This window comes from Crinia signifera, chromosome 3 (genome assembly GCF_055691185.1).
Source record: "Crinia signifera chromosome 3, ASM5569118v1, whole genome shotgun sequence".
Classification (NCBI taxonomy): Eukaryota; Metazoa; Chordata; class Amphibia; order Anura; family Myobatrachidae; genus Crinia; species Crinia signifera.
Window position 1 is genome coordinate 340,361,069 of NC_139219.1, and position 17,500 is coordinate 340,378,568.

The window sequence follows — 17,500 nt, forward strand, 5'->3', positions numbered from 1 at the left end:
TGCACCGCTACAGACACAAAGGGACATTACATTGGTATGTGGGGATGGGAAAGCGGGGTCTATGAGGACCAGTACAGGGTATTATCCCTCAATGACACTGCAATCTATGCCTGCACTGCACAGTCTCTGATAAACCAGAGGGGGACGCGTACAAGCGGGGCACACTAAGTGAGGATCCATATCCTTTTTATTACATGTTGTTATATAACCAGTTTGTATGGTTTTATTTCGCAACTTCTTTTAAAATGATACATTAAAAGTAATATGTTTTAGGAGTCCAGTGGTTCTTTTGGTGCACCAGCACAAGGCACTTCTGTCTCCCACTTTGCTAATTGCTAAGTGTCATTGGTAGCACACCCTTTGAGTGCATTATATAAATTGAGGTAATAGCAATAAGAGCGTCCACTTCTTTATCATATAGACGGTGATTTCTGTGCCACTGCACAAACCTTGTTCTGGTCTTACAGGCGGGTCTGTATTTTCTATGTTGATGGATTAATGCACCGTAATTTGCAAGTTCATGTAGCCCTGGTGAGCGCCATTCTTATCTTGCTGGACATATACGTGGCTGCTACGTGGGACTACTGGAAGGTGATACGTTATTTTCAGAGGAGAGGGGGAAATGGGATGTATCCGCACAGGCATTTTACCCCACGTGAGACAATTCCATGATAGAGCTCAAAGGGGGGGGGGGGGGTGCAGCCAAAGACAATAGAAGTTCCAGTAGGAGGACAGAGAAGAAGAAGAAGTCTTTTTTGTTGGCGCACAAAGATAAAGCGAAGAGAATGTAGATCTTTAAAATTTCAATATTTTAAAGTAATGTTAAAAAACCGTCCAATAAGGGAAATATTTATTTAGAAATAAAGATTTTTTTCAAAAAATGCTGCTTTAAATAGTCGTCAGTGTCCTTTGTGTGTCGGTATTTATTATTAACTTGTTAGGAGAGCGATCTATGTTCTCACAGAGGAGGGGTCATATGGTTCCCAAATACGTAAATATCCTGTATCCAGTGAGGTTCTATGTAAGGCAAATACGTAAATATCCAATATTAGGTGAAGTTATATATAAGTCAGTATGGGCCTATCCCCCACCACGTAAGTGATACAGTCAATAAGCAGATTGGCTTCTATATCGCTCAGTATAGAGATTGGCTACTTTATGTAATTGGCCTTTTAGTGGTCTGTAGCTAAATGTCTGTGATCTATTCCCACACTGCCACTTCCTTATACTTACTGAGATTAGCCGCGGTTCCTCAGGCCAGCGGCTGTAATGGGGTTTGTATAGTCAGCATAGAGAAACAATCCTCCGTAGAGATCAGAAAAGGAAAATCATTTCTTTCTCTTTTTAAAGAGATGTTCTCCTACTAGGTTACCGTGTTCCCAAACAGAAGGTATTTCACATTTACCTCCTTACAACATTGGAGTTAGAATATGTAGGATGAGTCGCTTTGTGTTCTGGGTTTGTTTTTATCATCACTGGATCTTCTCACACTGGTCCAGCGGGTAAATAACGGACTGTTCCTATTGTATCCTTGTCGGATCTCTTCCCGCTAGGTGCGAGAGAGGAGGTTTCCCACTATTGTGGGTCAGTGTCCAAGCTATATAGGTTTTATCGTTACGGTATGTGTCTGTATTCCATCTTCCCCATTTCAGGGACTTATATACATATATTGTTTCTATCTCTCTAATGATTGGTATGTAATATAAGCTATACTTACTATTATTTATAGGCTATATGTGTTATTCATCCACCCATGAAGGAAACACATCCTTATGTGATCACATTGGTGTAATCCTTCATGTGTAAATCTATGTTCCACCGTCTGTTGCTTGCTCATTTGTCCTCCACTTTTACTTTGTATGAATAATAGAGCCGATTTGTGTTCTGATGTATACACGCATTTCTGCAGATTTTAATTGATTGTTCGGTTCAAGGAATACTGTCTATGGTCATTACCTGGATATCCGGCCCAGTCTGGCCATGGTATGTACATTCCTGTTTATCTTTTGTACACCAACTCAATTTTTATATTTACCTTGTCCCATTATCTTCTTTCTGTACCACCTTTTAGCTGATGAAGTCGTGTTGACGAAACGCGTTGGGATCTTAATAAAGGATTGCTTTTATGATCGAGGTCTTCGTTGTCATTTTCAAGTTTGCGAAATCCCGTTGGAGTGAATATAAGGGATTGCTGGATCACACCCATATGATACAACGAGTTTGCGGCTGGGTGGTACTACAAGAGCGCGCTCTGGACATTATATATATATACACATACATATACATACTCCCATAAGTATGGAGACCTTTCCATTTATGGTATAAGAAGCCACATTTATAACTAAATTATCCAGTGATCTATTGTGAAATGTAAAATAACCTTATTTACTCCCAGGTGGTCCAAACAACGACTATCGTTACAATAGACCACTGCATAAATTACCACCAGTCAACTATTGTATCTGTCTAAAGGATACACCTTCATTCATGCAGAGGATACTTCACCTCTGGGTATGTAGAAACTACATGTATCTCATCTTTGTTCTTCATCATCATCCTCCTCCTCGATTAGTTTTCTTTGTTTCCTCCTTTTTTGTTTGTATTGATAACATTTTTAAGAAAAATATTTTTTATTTTTCTGATTTCTGTATACTGTATATCTTTTTAAATGTATTACAATAGCAATATATGTGTTTAACGGCAGACTCCATTAGCAATCTCCCGCACAGGTGTTACTAGTAACGGGCAGGTATGTGCGTCTCTGTGTGACGTGTCAGCAGGTAATCTCCCGCACAGGTGTTACTAGTAACGGGCAGGTATGTGCGTCTCTGTGTGACGTGTCAGCAGGTAATCTGCACAGGTGTTACTAGTAACGGGCAGGTATGAGCGTCTCTGTGTGACGTGTCAGCAGGTAATCTCCTGTACAGGTGGTACTAGTAACGGGCAGGTATGTGCGTCTCTGTGTGACGTGTCAGCAGGTAATCTCCCGCACAGGTGTTACTAGTAACGGGCAGGTATGTGCGTCTCTGTGTGACGTGTCAGCAGGTAATCTCCCGCACAGGTGTTACTAGTAACGGGCAGGTATGTGCGTCTCTGTGTGACGTGTCAGCAGGTAATCTCCCGCACAGGTGTTACTAGTAACGGGCAGGTATGTGCGTCTCTGTGTGACGTGTCAGCAGGTAATCTCCCGCACAGGTGTTACTAGTAACGGGCAGGTATGTGCGTCTCTGTGTGACGCGTCAGCGGGTAATCTCCTGCACAGGTGTTACTAGTAACGGGCAGGTATGTGCGTCTCTGTGTGACGTGTCAGTAGGTAATCTCCTGCACAGGTGTTACTAGTAACGGGCAGGTATGTGCGTCTCTGTGACGTGTCAGCAGGTAATCTCCTGCACAGGTGTTACTAGTAACGGGCAGGTATGTGCGTCTCTGTGTGACGTGTCAGCAGGTAATCTCCCGCACAGGTGTTACTAGTAACGGGCAGGTATGTGCGTCTCTGTGTGACGTGTCAGCAGGTAATCTCCCGCACAGGTGTTACTAGTAACGGGCAGGTATGTGCGTCTCTGTGTGACGTGTCAGCAGGTAATCTCCCGCACAGGTGTTACTAGTAACGGGCAGGTATGTGCGTCTCTGTGTGACGTGTCAGCAGGTAATCTCCCGCACAGGTGTTACTAGTAACGGGCAGGTATGTGCGTCTCTGTGTGACGTGTCAATAGGTAATCTCCTGCACAGGTGTTACTAGTAACGGGCCCTTCCCCTTTCTCTCTGCGTGTTGCTGCTATCTATCGCCCTCCTGGGCTTCCCAAATCTCAATTTCTGGAAGATTTCTCTGCCTGGCTCCCCCATTTCTTATCCTCTGACATCTCCAACATCATCCTGGGTGACTATTGCTATTGACAGTCCACAATCTCACAACATATTTGTTGGTTAACTGCCCAATCAGAGCTGTGTCACTCAGGTGCCAAAAGGGAGGGGTCCACAATCTCTGCAGGCTCCAACCTCCTCTCCCAGTGGTCCGACGCCTGAGGAAGGCCACTGCCTTGACCTTGTCTTACCAGGCTGCGCTCAGTCTCTGATGTTACTAACACTCCCTTCCCTCTCTCTGATCATAATCTCATCACCCCCTCGCTCTCCTCCATTACCCCAAACTCACTGACACTGAAACAGGGTTCGCTATAGTGCACATTGTACCCCTGATTGCGGACCCAGGACACGGGGGCGCGTGGTGCTGCAGCCGGTGTAGGAGGGAAAACGCATATAACCGAGTCCCCGTGTGCAGCCGCAGCCGCTGTCCTGTGTGGAATCTGCAGCATGGCACAACCACGCTGCTCCCCGTGGCCTGCAGCCTGCCCAGACCACCCTCTGGATCACCCGCTGCTGCCAGGGCCACCAAGAGGAGGGGGGAGCGGGTACTAGTTACCCTGGTCTGACCCCTCCTCCTCCCAGGCAGCAGCGGCAGCATATGCTGTGCTGACAGCGGCGTCTCACTGGCGGCGTGTGCTGCATTATAACACACACCTACAGCATACGCTGTGCTGACAGCGGCGTCTCACTGGCGGCGTGTGCTGCATTATAACACACACCTACAGCATATGCTGTGCTGACAGCGGCGTCTCACTGGCGGCGTGTGCTGCATTATAACACACACCTACAGCATATGCTGTGCTGACAGCGGCGTCTCACTGGCGGCATGTGCTGCATCATAACACACACCTACAGCATACGCTGTGCTGACAGCGGCGTCTCACTGGCGGCGTGTGCTGCATTATAACACACACCTACAGCATATGCTGTGCTGACAGCGGCGTCTCACTGGCGGCGTGTGCTGCATTATAACACACACCTACAGCATACGCTGTGCTGACAGCGGCGTCTCACTGGCGGCGTGTGCTGCATTATAACACACACCTACAGCATATGCTGTGCTGACAGCGGCGTCTCACTGGCGGCATGTGCTGCATTATAACACACACCTACAGCATACGCTGTGCTGACAGCGGCGTCTCACTGGCGGCGTGTGCTGCATTATAACACACACCTACAGCATACGCTGTGCTGACAGCGGCGTCTCACTGGCGGCATGTGCTGCATCATAACACACACCTACAGCATACGCTGTGCTGACAGCGGCGTCTCACTGGCGGCGTGTGCTGCATTATAACACACACCTACAGCATATGCTGTGCTGACAGCGGCGTCTCACTGGCGGCATGTGCTGCATTATAACACACACCTACAGCATACGCTGTGCTGACAGCGGCGTCTCACTGGCGGCGTGTGCTGCATTATAACACACACCTACAGCATACGCTGTGCTGACAGCGGCGTCTCACTGGCGGCGTGTGCTGCATTATAACACACACCTACAGCATATGCTGTGCTGACAGCGGCGTCTCACTGGCGGCGTGTGCTGCATTATAACACACACCTACAGCATACGCTGTGCTGACAGCGGCGTCTCACTGGCGGCGTGTGCTGCATTATAACACACACCTACAGCATACGCTGTGCTGACAGCGGCGTCTCACTGGCGGCGTGTGCTGCATTATAACACACACCTACAGCATACGCTGTGCTGACAGCGGCGTCTCACTGGCGGCGTGTGCTGCATTATAACACACACCTACAGCATGCGCTGTGCTGACAGCGGCGTCTCACTGGCGGCGTGTGCTGCATTATAACACACCTACAGCATATGCTGTGCTGACAGCGGCGTCTCACTGGCGGCATGTGCTGCATTATAACACACACCTACAGCATATGCTGTGCTGACAGCGGCGTCTCACTGGCGGCATGTGCTGCATTATAACACACACCTACAGCATACGCTGTGCTGACAGCGGCGTCTCACTGATGGCGTGTGCTGCATTATAACACACACCTACAGCATATGCTGTGCTGACAGCGGCGTCTCACTGGCGGCTTGTGCTGCATTATAACACACACCTACAGCATACGCTCTGCTGACAGCGGCGTCTCACTGGCGGCGTGTGCTGCATTATAACACACACCCACAGCATATGCTGTGCTGACAGCGGCGTCTCACTGGCGGCGTGTGCAGCATTATAACACACACCTACAGCATACGCTGTGCTGACAGCGGCGTCTCACTGGCGGCGTGTGCTGCATTATAACACACACCTACAGCATATGCTGTGCTGACAGCGGCGTCTCACTGGCGGCGTGTGCTGCATTATAACACACACCTACAGCATATGCTGTGCTGACAGCGGCATCTCACTGGCGGCGTGTGCTGCATTATAACACACACCCACAGCATATGCTGTGCTGACAGCGGCATCTCACTGGCGGCGTGTGCTGCATTATAACACACACCCACAGCATATGCTGTGCTGACAGCGGCGTCTCACTGGCGGCGTGTGCTCACCGGTCACCTCACCCCCTCTCTCTCTGCCATCGCCTCACCCCACCACTCATTATCGCAGAACCAGTCACCTCACCCCTCTCGCCCTGCCTTCACCTCACCCCCTCTCTCTGCCATCGCCTCACCCCACCCCTCATCATCGCAGATCCAGTCACCTCACCCCCTCTCGCCCTGCCTTCACCTCACCCCCTTTCGGTCACCTCAACCCCTCTCTCTCTGCCATTGCCTCACCCCTCCCCTCATCATCGCAGAACCAGTCACCTCACCCACTCTCGTCCTGCCCTCATCTCACCCTGACTTCACCTCACCCTCTCACTCACCGGTCACCTCACCCCCCCTCTCTCTCTCTGCCATCACCTCACCCCATGTCACTCTGCCATCACCTCACCCCCTGTCACCTCACCCCCTGTCACTCTGCCATCACCACACCCCATGTTACCCCTCTCTCCTCTTTTCAACTACATGTTGTGTAATGGGCAGAACAGTGTGTGTAATCAGTGTGTCCAAGTGGCTCTAGCTGGCGCAGTATGTATAAGTGGCGCTATTGTGTGGTGTAATGTGAATTGGTACTATTATGTGGCCATGCCCTACATTTTTGACGCTCACTGTCCCGTTTCAAGTTTATGTATTTTGTAGTATATATGTGCGGGCCAAATGACACTTCTCCCTGACCCACAGTGAGGGGCACCCAAATCTATGACTGCTTACCAAAAGAAATAGGCTCAGGGTATATGCCATGTGGGGCGAGGAGGAGGCTTCTGTATGTGCCATGCTGGTGGTGGTGGTGGTGGTGGGGGGGGGGGGGGGGGGGGAATTAGGTTTTATTCCGTTGGGACTCAGAAAAGATCAGGTAGGAATTAGGTTTGTAAGTGAGGGGACCTTCAATTTTTGGGTTTTTTTGCGATCACTGTGAAATCATGCAAGCCTACTCCAACCCGCAGAAATACTAATGCTATTAATTTTCCACAACTTTCCACCTCCCTGCAACAACAGCTCTCACTAATTTCTACATTTACCTCTCCTGACTCTGCTGTTTCCCACCTCTTCCAGACTCTTGAAACAGCCCTTGATGAAGTGGCTCCAGCTACCCATTATACCCCACGTAGGCTTAGATGCCAACCGTGGCACACCAAAACAACAAGACCACTACGAAATCAGTCACGTAAAGTTGAACACCAATGGCGTAAATCTCGTAATATGACTGATTTCCTCACACATTAGACTAGCTACCACTCCTACTGCAATGCTTTGGACGCTGCCAAACAAACATACTACCAATCTCTCATCTCTTCTCATGACACCAACCCTAAGCGACTTTATAACACATTTAAGTCTCTTCTGTACCCTCCCCCTCCTCCCCCACCGGCTACCATCAGTGCACAAGAACTTGCCTCCTACTTTAAGGACAAGATTGATAACATCCGAGATGAAATGGTATGCTCCAAAACCTCTAACCCTCTTTCTGCCACACCTGAACCCTCTGGCACTTTCTCTTCACTTGAGCCCACAAATGAAAAGGAAGTATCCGCACTCTTCTTATCCTCCTACTCTACTACCTCTCCTCTTGATCCTATACCTGCACAAGTCATTAATAATCTATCTCCTGTGCTTATTCCAACCTTAACTAACATCTGCAATCTCTCTCTTACTACTGGTACTTTTCCGTCTCTGCTCAAACATGCAGTGATTACTCCCATTCTGACAAAACACAATTCTGACCCTAACTCTCCCTCTAACTATCGTCCTATCTCTCAGCTCCCATGCCTCTCCAAACTACTTGAGAGACTTGTCTACTCTCGCCTCACACACTTTCTTAACTCTCATACCCTATTAGACCCACTTCAGTCAGACTTTCATTCCCACCACTCCACTGAGACAGCACTGACTAAAGTGGTGAATAATCTGGTAAAAGTCTAAAGGCCATTACTCACTACTTATTCTTCTAGATCTTTCAGCTGCATTTGACACTGTGGATCACATACTTCTCATACAAACACTACACTCCCTAGGTCCTAATGATACAGCCCTTTCCTGGTTCACATCTTACCTATCTGATCGCTCTTTCACTGTTCGCTTCTCTGACTCTACTTCCTCTTCACTACCTCTGTCAGTCGGAGTTCCGCAAGGCTCAGTCTTAGGTCCTCTGCTTTTCTCAATCTATACCTCCTCGCTTGGCAAACTCATCAGCTCTTTCGGATTTCAGTATCACTTGTATGCAGATGATACTCAAATCTATCTATCAACCCCAGAGTTGTCACCAGTGGTTTTTGGCCGAGTCTCTGAATGTCTCTCTGCCATCTCATCCTGGATGTCTTCTCGCCAACTCAAACTCAATATTTCCAAAACAGAATTAATTAGCCAAGAGTAGTTACCATCACTGTTGACAACGCGACAATCTACCCTACCCCACAAGCTCGTTGCTTAGGGGTCATCCTCAACTCTGAACTGTCCTTTGTTCCCCACATTCAATCTGTCTCCAAATCATGTTACATGCATCTAAAAAACATATCCAAAATACGACCGTATCTCACACAAGACACTACCAAATCTCTTATCCATGCACTCATTATATCCTGCATTGATTATTGCAATAGTCTCCTAACTGGTCTTCCCAAGAACCGCCTCTCACCACTGCAATCCATTCTAAATGTTGCTGCTAGGCTGATCTTCCTTGCAAGACGCTCATCGTCTGCTGATCCGCTCTGCCAGTCCCTCCATTGGTTGTCTGTATATTACCGTATTCAATATAAAACACTTCTACTCGCATATAAAGCTATTAACCATACTGCACCAGCGTATATCTCTGCACTTATCACACAATATCTCCCATCTCGACCACTACGCTCTACACAAGATCTGCGTCTCTCTTCTGCACGGATCACTAGCTCCCATTCATTATTACAGGACTTTTATCGGGCTGCTCCCACCCTATGGAATGCCCTTCCACGCACTATAAGACTCTCCACTAGCATCCTAGGCTCCTTCACCTGGTACATACCACCTGGCATGGGCTCCCGCACCCAGGACATACCACCTGGCACAGGCTCCTGCACCCGGTACATACCACCTGGCATGGGCTCCCGCCCCCAGGACATACCACCTGGCATAGGCTCCTGCACCCATAACTTACTTGCTTTCACCATGCAGAGGTCACAGCTGAACAGAACCAACACAGCTGGACTCAGGTACATCGGAATATGGGCCATCTCTGGCAGCCTTATGCCCCATGCACAGCCCTTGGATCGCAGGCTAAGAAATGAGACACAAGTCATTGGAACTTCCAGTCTGGGCAGTGTGCTGCGAATCTGTGTTACATGCTCCGAATGGTGACACTGCCAATGTCAGTGCCGTGTCCCAGCTGCTGGAGGGGGCTGCAGGGGTCTCAGTCATGTGACCTCTTCCTTCTAAGGTGTGAAGTCGTCTGTATAGCCTGTACCATCGATGGTCACCATCCGCATTTCCTATGGAACACAAATACAGTGATACAACATTATTCCCGTACAGTAGATGCTGCTATCATAGCATAACACACATTATGTAACACACAGTCACAGCGTCACACAGCACAGGAAGGCTCTCTGTATCGTTACATTGTGTAACACACAGTCACAGCCTCACACAGCCCAGATCAGCACAGGAAGGCTCTCTGTATCGTTACATTGTGTAACACACAGTCACAGCGTCACACAGCCGAGATCAGCACAGGAAGGCTCTCTGTAACGTTACATTATGTAACCCACAGTCACAGCGTCACACAGCCGAGATCAGCACAGGAAGGCTCTCTGTATCGTTACATTGTGTAACACACAGTCACAGCATCACACAGCCAAGATCAGCACAGGAAGGCTCTCTGTATCGTTACATTGTGTAACACACAGTCACAGCATCACACAGCCAAGATCAGCACAGGAAGGCTCTCTGTATCGTTACACTGTGTAACACACAGTCACAGCGTCACACAGCCGAGATCAGCACAGGACGGCTCTCTGTATCGTTACACTGTGTAACACACAGTCACAGCGTCACACAGCCGAGATCAGCACAGGAAGGCTCTCTGTATCGTTACATTGTGTAACACAAAGTCACAGCGTCACACAGCCAAGATCAGCACAGGAAGGCTCTCTGTATCGTTACATTGTGTAACACACAGTAACAGCGTCACACAGCCAAGATCAGCACAGGAAGGCTCTCTGTATCGTTACATTGTGTAACCCACAGTCACAGCATCACACAGCCGAGATCAGCACAGGAAGGCTCTCTGTATCGTTACATTGTGTAACCCACAGTCACAGCGTCACACAGCCGAGATCAGCACAGGAAGGCTCTCTGTATCGTTACATTGTGTAACACACAGTCACAGCGTCACACAGCCAAGATCAGCACAGGAAGGCTCTCTGTATCGTTACATTGTGTAACACACAGTCACAGCGTCACACAGCCGAGATCAGCACAGGAAGGCTCTCTGTATCGTTACATTGTGTAACCCACAGTCACAGCGTCACACAGCCGAGATCAGCACAGGAAGGCTCTCTGTATCATTACATTGTGTAACCCACAGTCACAGCATCACACAGCACAGGAAGGCTCTCTGTATCGTTACATTGTGTAACACACAGTCACAGCATCACACAGCCAAGATCAGCACAGGAAGGCTCTCTGTATCGTTACAGTGTGTAACACACAGTCACAGCGTCACACAGCCAAGATCAGCACAGGAAGGCTCTCTGTATCGTTACATTGTGTAACACACAGTAACAGCGTCACACAGCCAAGATCAGCACAGGAAGGCTCTCTGTATCGTTACATTGTGTAACACACAGTCACAGCGTCACACAGCCAAGATCAGCACAGGAAGGCTCTCTGTATCGTTACACTGTGTAACACACAATAACAGCGTCACACAGCCAAAATCAGCACAGGAAGGCTCTCTGTATCGTTACACTGTGTAACACACAGTCACAGCGTCACACAGCCAAGATCAGCACAGGACGGCTCTCTGTATCGTTACATTGTGTAACACACAGTCACAGAGTCACACAGCCAAGATCAGCACAGGACGGCTCTCTGTATCGTTACAGTGTGTAACACACAGTCACAGCGTAACACAGCCCAGATCAGCACAGGAAGGCTCTCTGTATCGTTACATTGTGTAACACACAGTCACAGCATCACACAGCCCAGATCAGCACAGGAAGGCTCTCTGTATCGCTACATTGTGTAACACACAGTCACAGCATCACACAGCCCAGATCAGCACAGGAAGGCTCTCTGTATCGTTACATTGTGTAACCCACAGTCACAGCATCACACAGCCCAGATCAGCACAGGAAGGCTCTCTGTATCGTTACATTGTGTAAAGGTGTGTACACGCGGCAGATGCTGCCGTGAAATGCGAGTCCCGATGCGATCAGATCGTATCGGGACTCGCATCTCACGGCAGGACAGAGGGGCACAATTTACACTATATAGTGTTACCTGCCCTCTCTATCTGGCTGCCGATATGCGCTCACACGGGAGCGCGCATCGGGCTCGGAAGCCCTAAAAAAGCATGCGATTTGGCTTCCGATGTTCCCGATATAGCCAAATCTTACCGTGTGTACACACTATAACACACAGTCACTATAGCTGTGCCTCTCACCTCACCACACAGAGCGGCACTGAGAGGGGACGGCACCCCAACCTCCAGTGACTATAGCTGTGCCTCTCACCTCACCACACAAAGAGCGGCACTGAGAGGGGACGGCACCCCAACCTCCAGTGACTATAGCTGTGCCTCTCACCTCACCACACAGAGCGGCACTGAGAGGGGACAGCACCCCAACCTCCAGTGACTATAGCTGTGCCTCTCACCTCACCACACAGAGCGGCACTGAGAGGGGACGGCACCCCAACCTCCAGTGACTATAGCTGTGCCTCTCACCTCACCACACAGAGCGGCACTGAGAGGGGACGGCACCCCAACCTCCAGTGACTATAGCTGTGCCTCTCACCTCACCACACAGAGAGGCACTGAGAGGGGACGGCACCCCAACCTCCAGTGACTATAGCTGTGCCTCTCACCTCACCACACACAGAGCGGCACTGAGAGGGGACGGCACCCCAACCTCCAGTGACTATAGCTGTGCCTCTCACCTCACCACACACAGAGAGGCACTGAGAGGGGACGGCACCCCAACCTCCAGTGACTATAGCTGTGCCTCTCACCTCACCACACAGAGCGGCACTGAGAGGGGACGGCACCCCAACCTCCAGTGACTATAGCTGTGCCTCTCACCTCACCACACAAAGAGCGGCACTGAGAGGGGACGGCACCCCAACCTCCAGTGACTACAGCTGTGCCTCTCACCTCACCACACAGAGCGGCACTGAGAGGGGACGGCACCCCAACCTCCAGTGACTATAGCTGTGCCTCTCACCTCACCACACAGAGCGGCACTGAGAGGGCACGGCACCCCAACCTCCAGTGACTATAGCTGTGCCTCTCACCTCACCACACAGAGCGGCACTGAGAGGGGACGGCACCCCAACCTCCAGTGACTATAGCTGTGCCTCTCACCTCACCACACAGAGAGGCACTGAGAGGGGACGGCACCCCAACCTCCAGTGACTATAGCTGTGCCTCTCACCTCACCACACAGAGCGGCACTGAGAGGGGACGTCACCCCAACCTCCAGTGACTATAGCTGTGCCTCTCACCTCACCACACAGAGAGGCACTGAGAGGGGACGGCACCCCAACCTCCAGTGACTATAGCTGTGCCTCTCACCTCACCACACAGAGAGGCACTGAGAGGGGACGGCACCCCAACCTCCAGTGACTATAGCTGTGCCTCTCACCTCACCACACAGAGCGGCACTGAGAGGGGACGGCACCCCAACCTCCAGTGACTATAGCTGTGCCTCTCACCTCACCACACACAGAGCGGCACTGAGAGGGGACGGCACCCCAACCTCCAGTGACTATAGCTGTGCCTCTCACCTCACCACACAGAGAGGCACTGAGAGGGGACGGCACCCCAACCTCCAGTGACTACAGCTGTGCCTCTCACCTCACCACACAGAGCGGCACTGAGAGGGGACGGCACCCCAACCTCCAGTGACTATAGCTGTGCCTCTCACCTCACCACACAGAGCGGCACTGAGAGGGGACGGCACCCCAACCTCCAGTGACTATAGCTGTGCCTCTCACCTCACCACACAGAGCGGCACTGAGATGGGACGGCACCCCAACCTCCAGTGACTATAGCTGTGCCTCTCACCTCACCACACAGAGAGGCACTGAGAGGGGACGGCACCCCAACCTCCAGTGACTACAGCTGTGCCTCTCACCTCACCACACAGAGCGGCACTGAGAGGGGACGGCACCCCAATCTCCAGTGACTACAGCTGTGCCTCTCACCTCACCACACAGAGAGGCACTGAGAGGGCACGGCACCCCAACCTCCAGTGACTATAGCTGTGCCTCTCACCTCACCACACACAGAGCGGCACTGAGAGGGCACGGCACCCCAACCACCAGTGACTATAGCTGTGCCTCTCACCTCACCACACAAAGAGCGGCACTGAGAGGGCACGGCACCCCAACCTCCAGTGACTACAGCTGTGCCTCTCACCTCACCACAAAGAGCAGCACTGAGAGGGGACGGCACCCCAACCTCCAGTGACTATAGCTGTGCCTCTCACCTCACCACACAGAGCGGCACTGAGAGGGGACGGCACCCCAACCTCCAGTGACTACAGCTGTGCCTCTCACCTCACCACACAGAGCGGCACTGAGAGGGGACGGCACCCCAACCTCCAGTGACTATAGCTGTGCCTCTCACCTCACCACACAGAGAGGCACTGAGAGGGGACGGCACCCCAACCTCCAGTGACTACAGCTGTGCCTCTCACCTCACCACACACAGAGAGCGGCACTGAGAGGGGACGGCACCCCAACCTCCAGTGACTATAGCTGTGCCTCTCACCTCACCACACAGAGCGGCACTGAGAGGGGACGGCACCCCAACCTCCAGTGACTATAGCTGTGCCTCTCACCTCACCACACACAGAGCGGCACTGAGAGGGGACGGCACCCCAACCTCCAGTGACTACAGCTGTGCCTCTCACCTCACCACACACAGAGAGCGGCACTGAGAGGGGATGACACCCCAACCTCCAGTGACTATAGCTGTGCCTCTCACCTCACCACACAGAGCGGCACTGAGAGGGGACGGCAGCCCCAACCTCCAGTGACTATAGCTGTGCCTCTCACCTCACCACACAGAGAGGCACTGAGAGGGGACGGCACCCCAACCACCAGTGACTACAGCTTTGCCTCTCACCTCACCACACAGAGCGGCACTGAGAGGGGACGGCACCCCAACCTCCAGTGACTATAGCTGTGCCTCTCACCTCACCACACAGAGCGGCACTGAGAGGGGACGGCACCCCAACCTCCAGTGACTATAGCTGTGCCTCTCACCTCACCACACAGAGCGGCACTGAGAGGGGACGGCAGCCCCAACCTCCAGTGACTATAGCTGTGCCTCTCACCTCACCACACACAGAGCGGCACTGAGAGGGGACGGCACCCCAACCACCAGTGACTATAGCTGTGCCTCTCACCTCACCACACAGAGCGGCACTGAGAGGGGACGGCACCCCAACCTCCAGTGACTATAGCTGTGCCTCTCACCTCACCACACAGAGAGGCACTGAGAGGGGACGGCACCCCAACCTCCAGTGACTACAGCTGTGCCTCTCACCTCACCACACAGAGCGGCACTGAGAGGGGACGGCACCCCAACCTCCAGTGACTATAGCTGTGCCTCTCACCTCACCACACAGAGAGGCACTGAGAGGGGACGGCACCCCAACCTCCAGTGACTACAGCTGTGCCTCTCACCTCACCACACACAGAGAGCGGCACTGAGAGGGGACGGCACCCCAACCTCCAGTGACTATAGCTGTGCCTCTCACCTCACCACACAGAGCGGCACTGAGAGGGGACGGCACCCCAACCTCCAGTGACTATAGCTGTGCCTCTCACCTCACCACACAGAGCGGCACTGAGAGGGGACGGCACCCCAACCTCCAGTGACTATAGCTGTGCCTCTCACCTCACCACACACAGAGCGGCACTGAGAGGGGACGGCACCCCAACCTCCAGTGACTACAGCTGTGCCTCTCACCTCACCACACACAGAGCGGCACTGAGAGGGGACGGCACCCCAACCACCAGTGACTATAGCTGTGCCTCTCACCTCACCACACAGAGCGGCACTGAGAGGGGACGGCACCCCAACCTCCAGTGACTATAGCTGTGCCTCTCACCTCACCACAAAGAGCGGCACTGAGAGGGGACGGCACCCCAACCTCCAGTGACTACAGCTGTGCCTCTCACCTCACCACACAGAGCGGCACTGAGAGGGGACGGCACCCCAACCTCCAGTGACTACAGCTGTGCCTCTCACCTCACCACACAGAGCGGCACTGAGAGGGGACGGCACCCCAACCACCAGTGACTATAGCTGTGCCTCTCACCTCACCACACAGAGCGGCACTGAGAGGGGACGGCACCCCAACCTCCAGTGACTACAGCTGTGCCTCTCACCTCACCACACAGAGCGGCACTGAGAGGGGACGGCACCCCAACCTCCAGTGACTATAGCTGTGCCTCTCACCTCACCACACAGAGCGGCACTGAGAGGGGACGGCACCCCAACCTCCAGTGACTATAGCTGTGCCTCTCACCTCACCACACAGAGAGGCACTGAGAGGGGACGGCACCCCAACCTCCAGTGACTACAGCTGTGCCTCTCACCTCACCACACAGAGAGGCACTGAGAGGGGACGGCACCCCAACCTCCAGTGACTACAGCTGTGCCTCTCACCTCACCACACACAGAGAGGCACTGAGAGGGGACGGCACCCCAACCTCCAGTGACTATAGCTGTGCCTCTCACCTCACCACACAGAGCGGCACTGAGAGGGGACGGCACCCCAACCTCCAGTGACTATAGCTGTGCCTCTCACCTCACCACACAGAGAGGCACTGAGAGGGGACGGCACCCCAACCTCCAGTGACTATAGCTGTGCCTCTCACCTCACCACACAGAGCGGCACTGAGAGGGGACGGCACCCCAACCTCCAGTGACTATAGCTGTGCCTCTCACCTCACCACACAGAGCGGCACTGAGAGGGGACGGCACCCCAACCTCCAGTGACTATAGCTGTGCCTCTCACCTCACCACACAGAGCGGCACTGAGAGGGGACGGCACCCCAACCACCAGTGACTACAGCTGTGCCTCTCACCTCACCACACACAGAGAGGCACTGAGAGGGGACGGCACCCCAACCTCCAGTGACTATAGCTGTGCCTCTCACCTCACCACACAGAGCAATGCTGGCATCGGTCCACTAACTCCTGAGATAGCGACATGATTGGGTGTTCCCTATTATACCCCAAGTCCACACCCTGAGCATCTGTCTGCACAATAAACTTTCTATTATAGTCCGGGGATATTATAAGGAGCTGAGGGCTCGATCACACTCAGGGTCCACTCATCCTTCCCAGCAGATCTGTATTTGGTGTTAGAGCCTTGGCCATGGTCCTGTAATGTGGGAAGACGTTTCTGTAATACATCAGTTCCTCGTTTTTTGCTGATGCATATATATATATATATATATATATATATAATCACCCTCTTGGAAAGGAGTTTTTGACCTTATTAATAAAGCCCTAACTATCGTCCTCTCCCCTCATTGCCCTCCTAAATTCAGTTCCCTCTCACCTACACTATGGGCCTTATTCTAGTTCACTCTTAGAGGCAAATTCCTTCTCAGATGGATAAAACCATGTGCACTGCAGGGGGGCAGATGTAACATGTGCACATGTGCTGTGCTCGCCACCTATTTTATTCTCCCTCTATGGGGGTTGTGGACCCCCACGAGGGAGCAGTCGGGATTCCGACGTCGGAGTAATGACTGTCGAAATCCCGACTGTCGGGGAGCCGTCCGGCACCCGGCAGAGCACACAGCATATTTGAGGCACCAGTACTGCACATACTGTAGGCAGCATACACGAGGCACCAGTACTGCACATACTGTAGGCAGCATACACGAGGCACCAGTACT

General features: G+C 52.0%; 1 protein-coding gene across 1 annotated transcript in view; it reads right to left on the minus strand.

Moving 5' to 3' along the window:
- Window positions 1–17,500, minus strand: part of FNDC4 (fibronectin type III domain containing 4) — a 47,336-nt gene that overhangs the window by 27,441 nt on the left and 2,395 nt on the right. Inside the window, exon 2 of the mRNA XM_083175119.1 lies at window positions 9,513–9,843. Coding sequence (XP_083031245.1) covers window positions 9,513–9,654 — 142 coding nt within the window. The 5' untranslated portion in view covers window positions 9,655–9,843. The remainder of the gene's footprint in view (window positions 1–9,512; window positions 9,844–17,500) is intronic.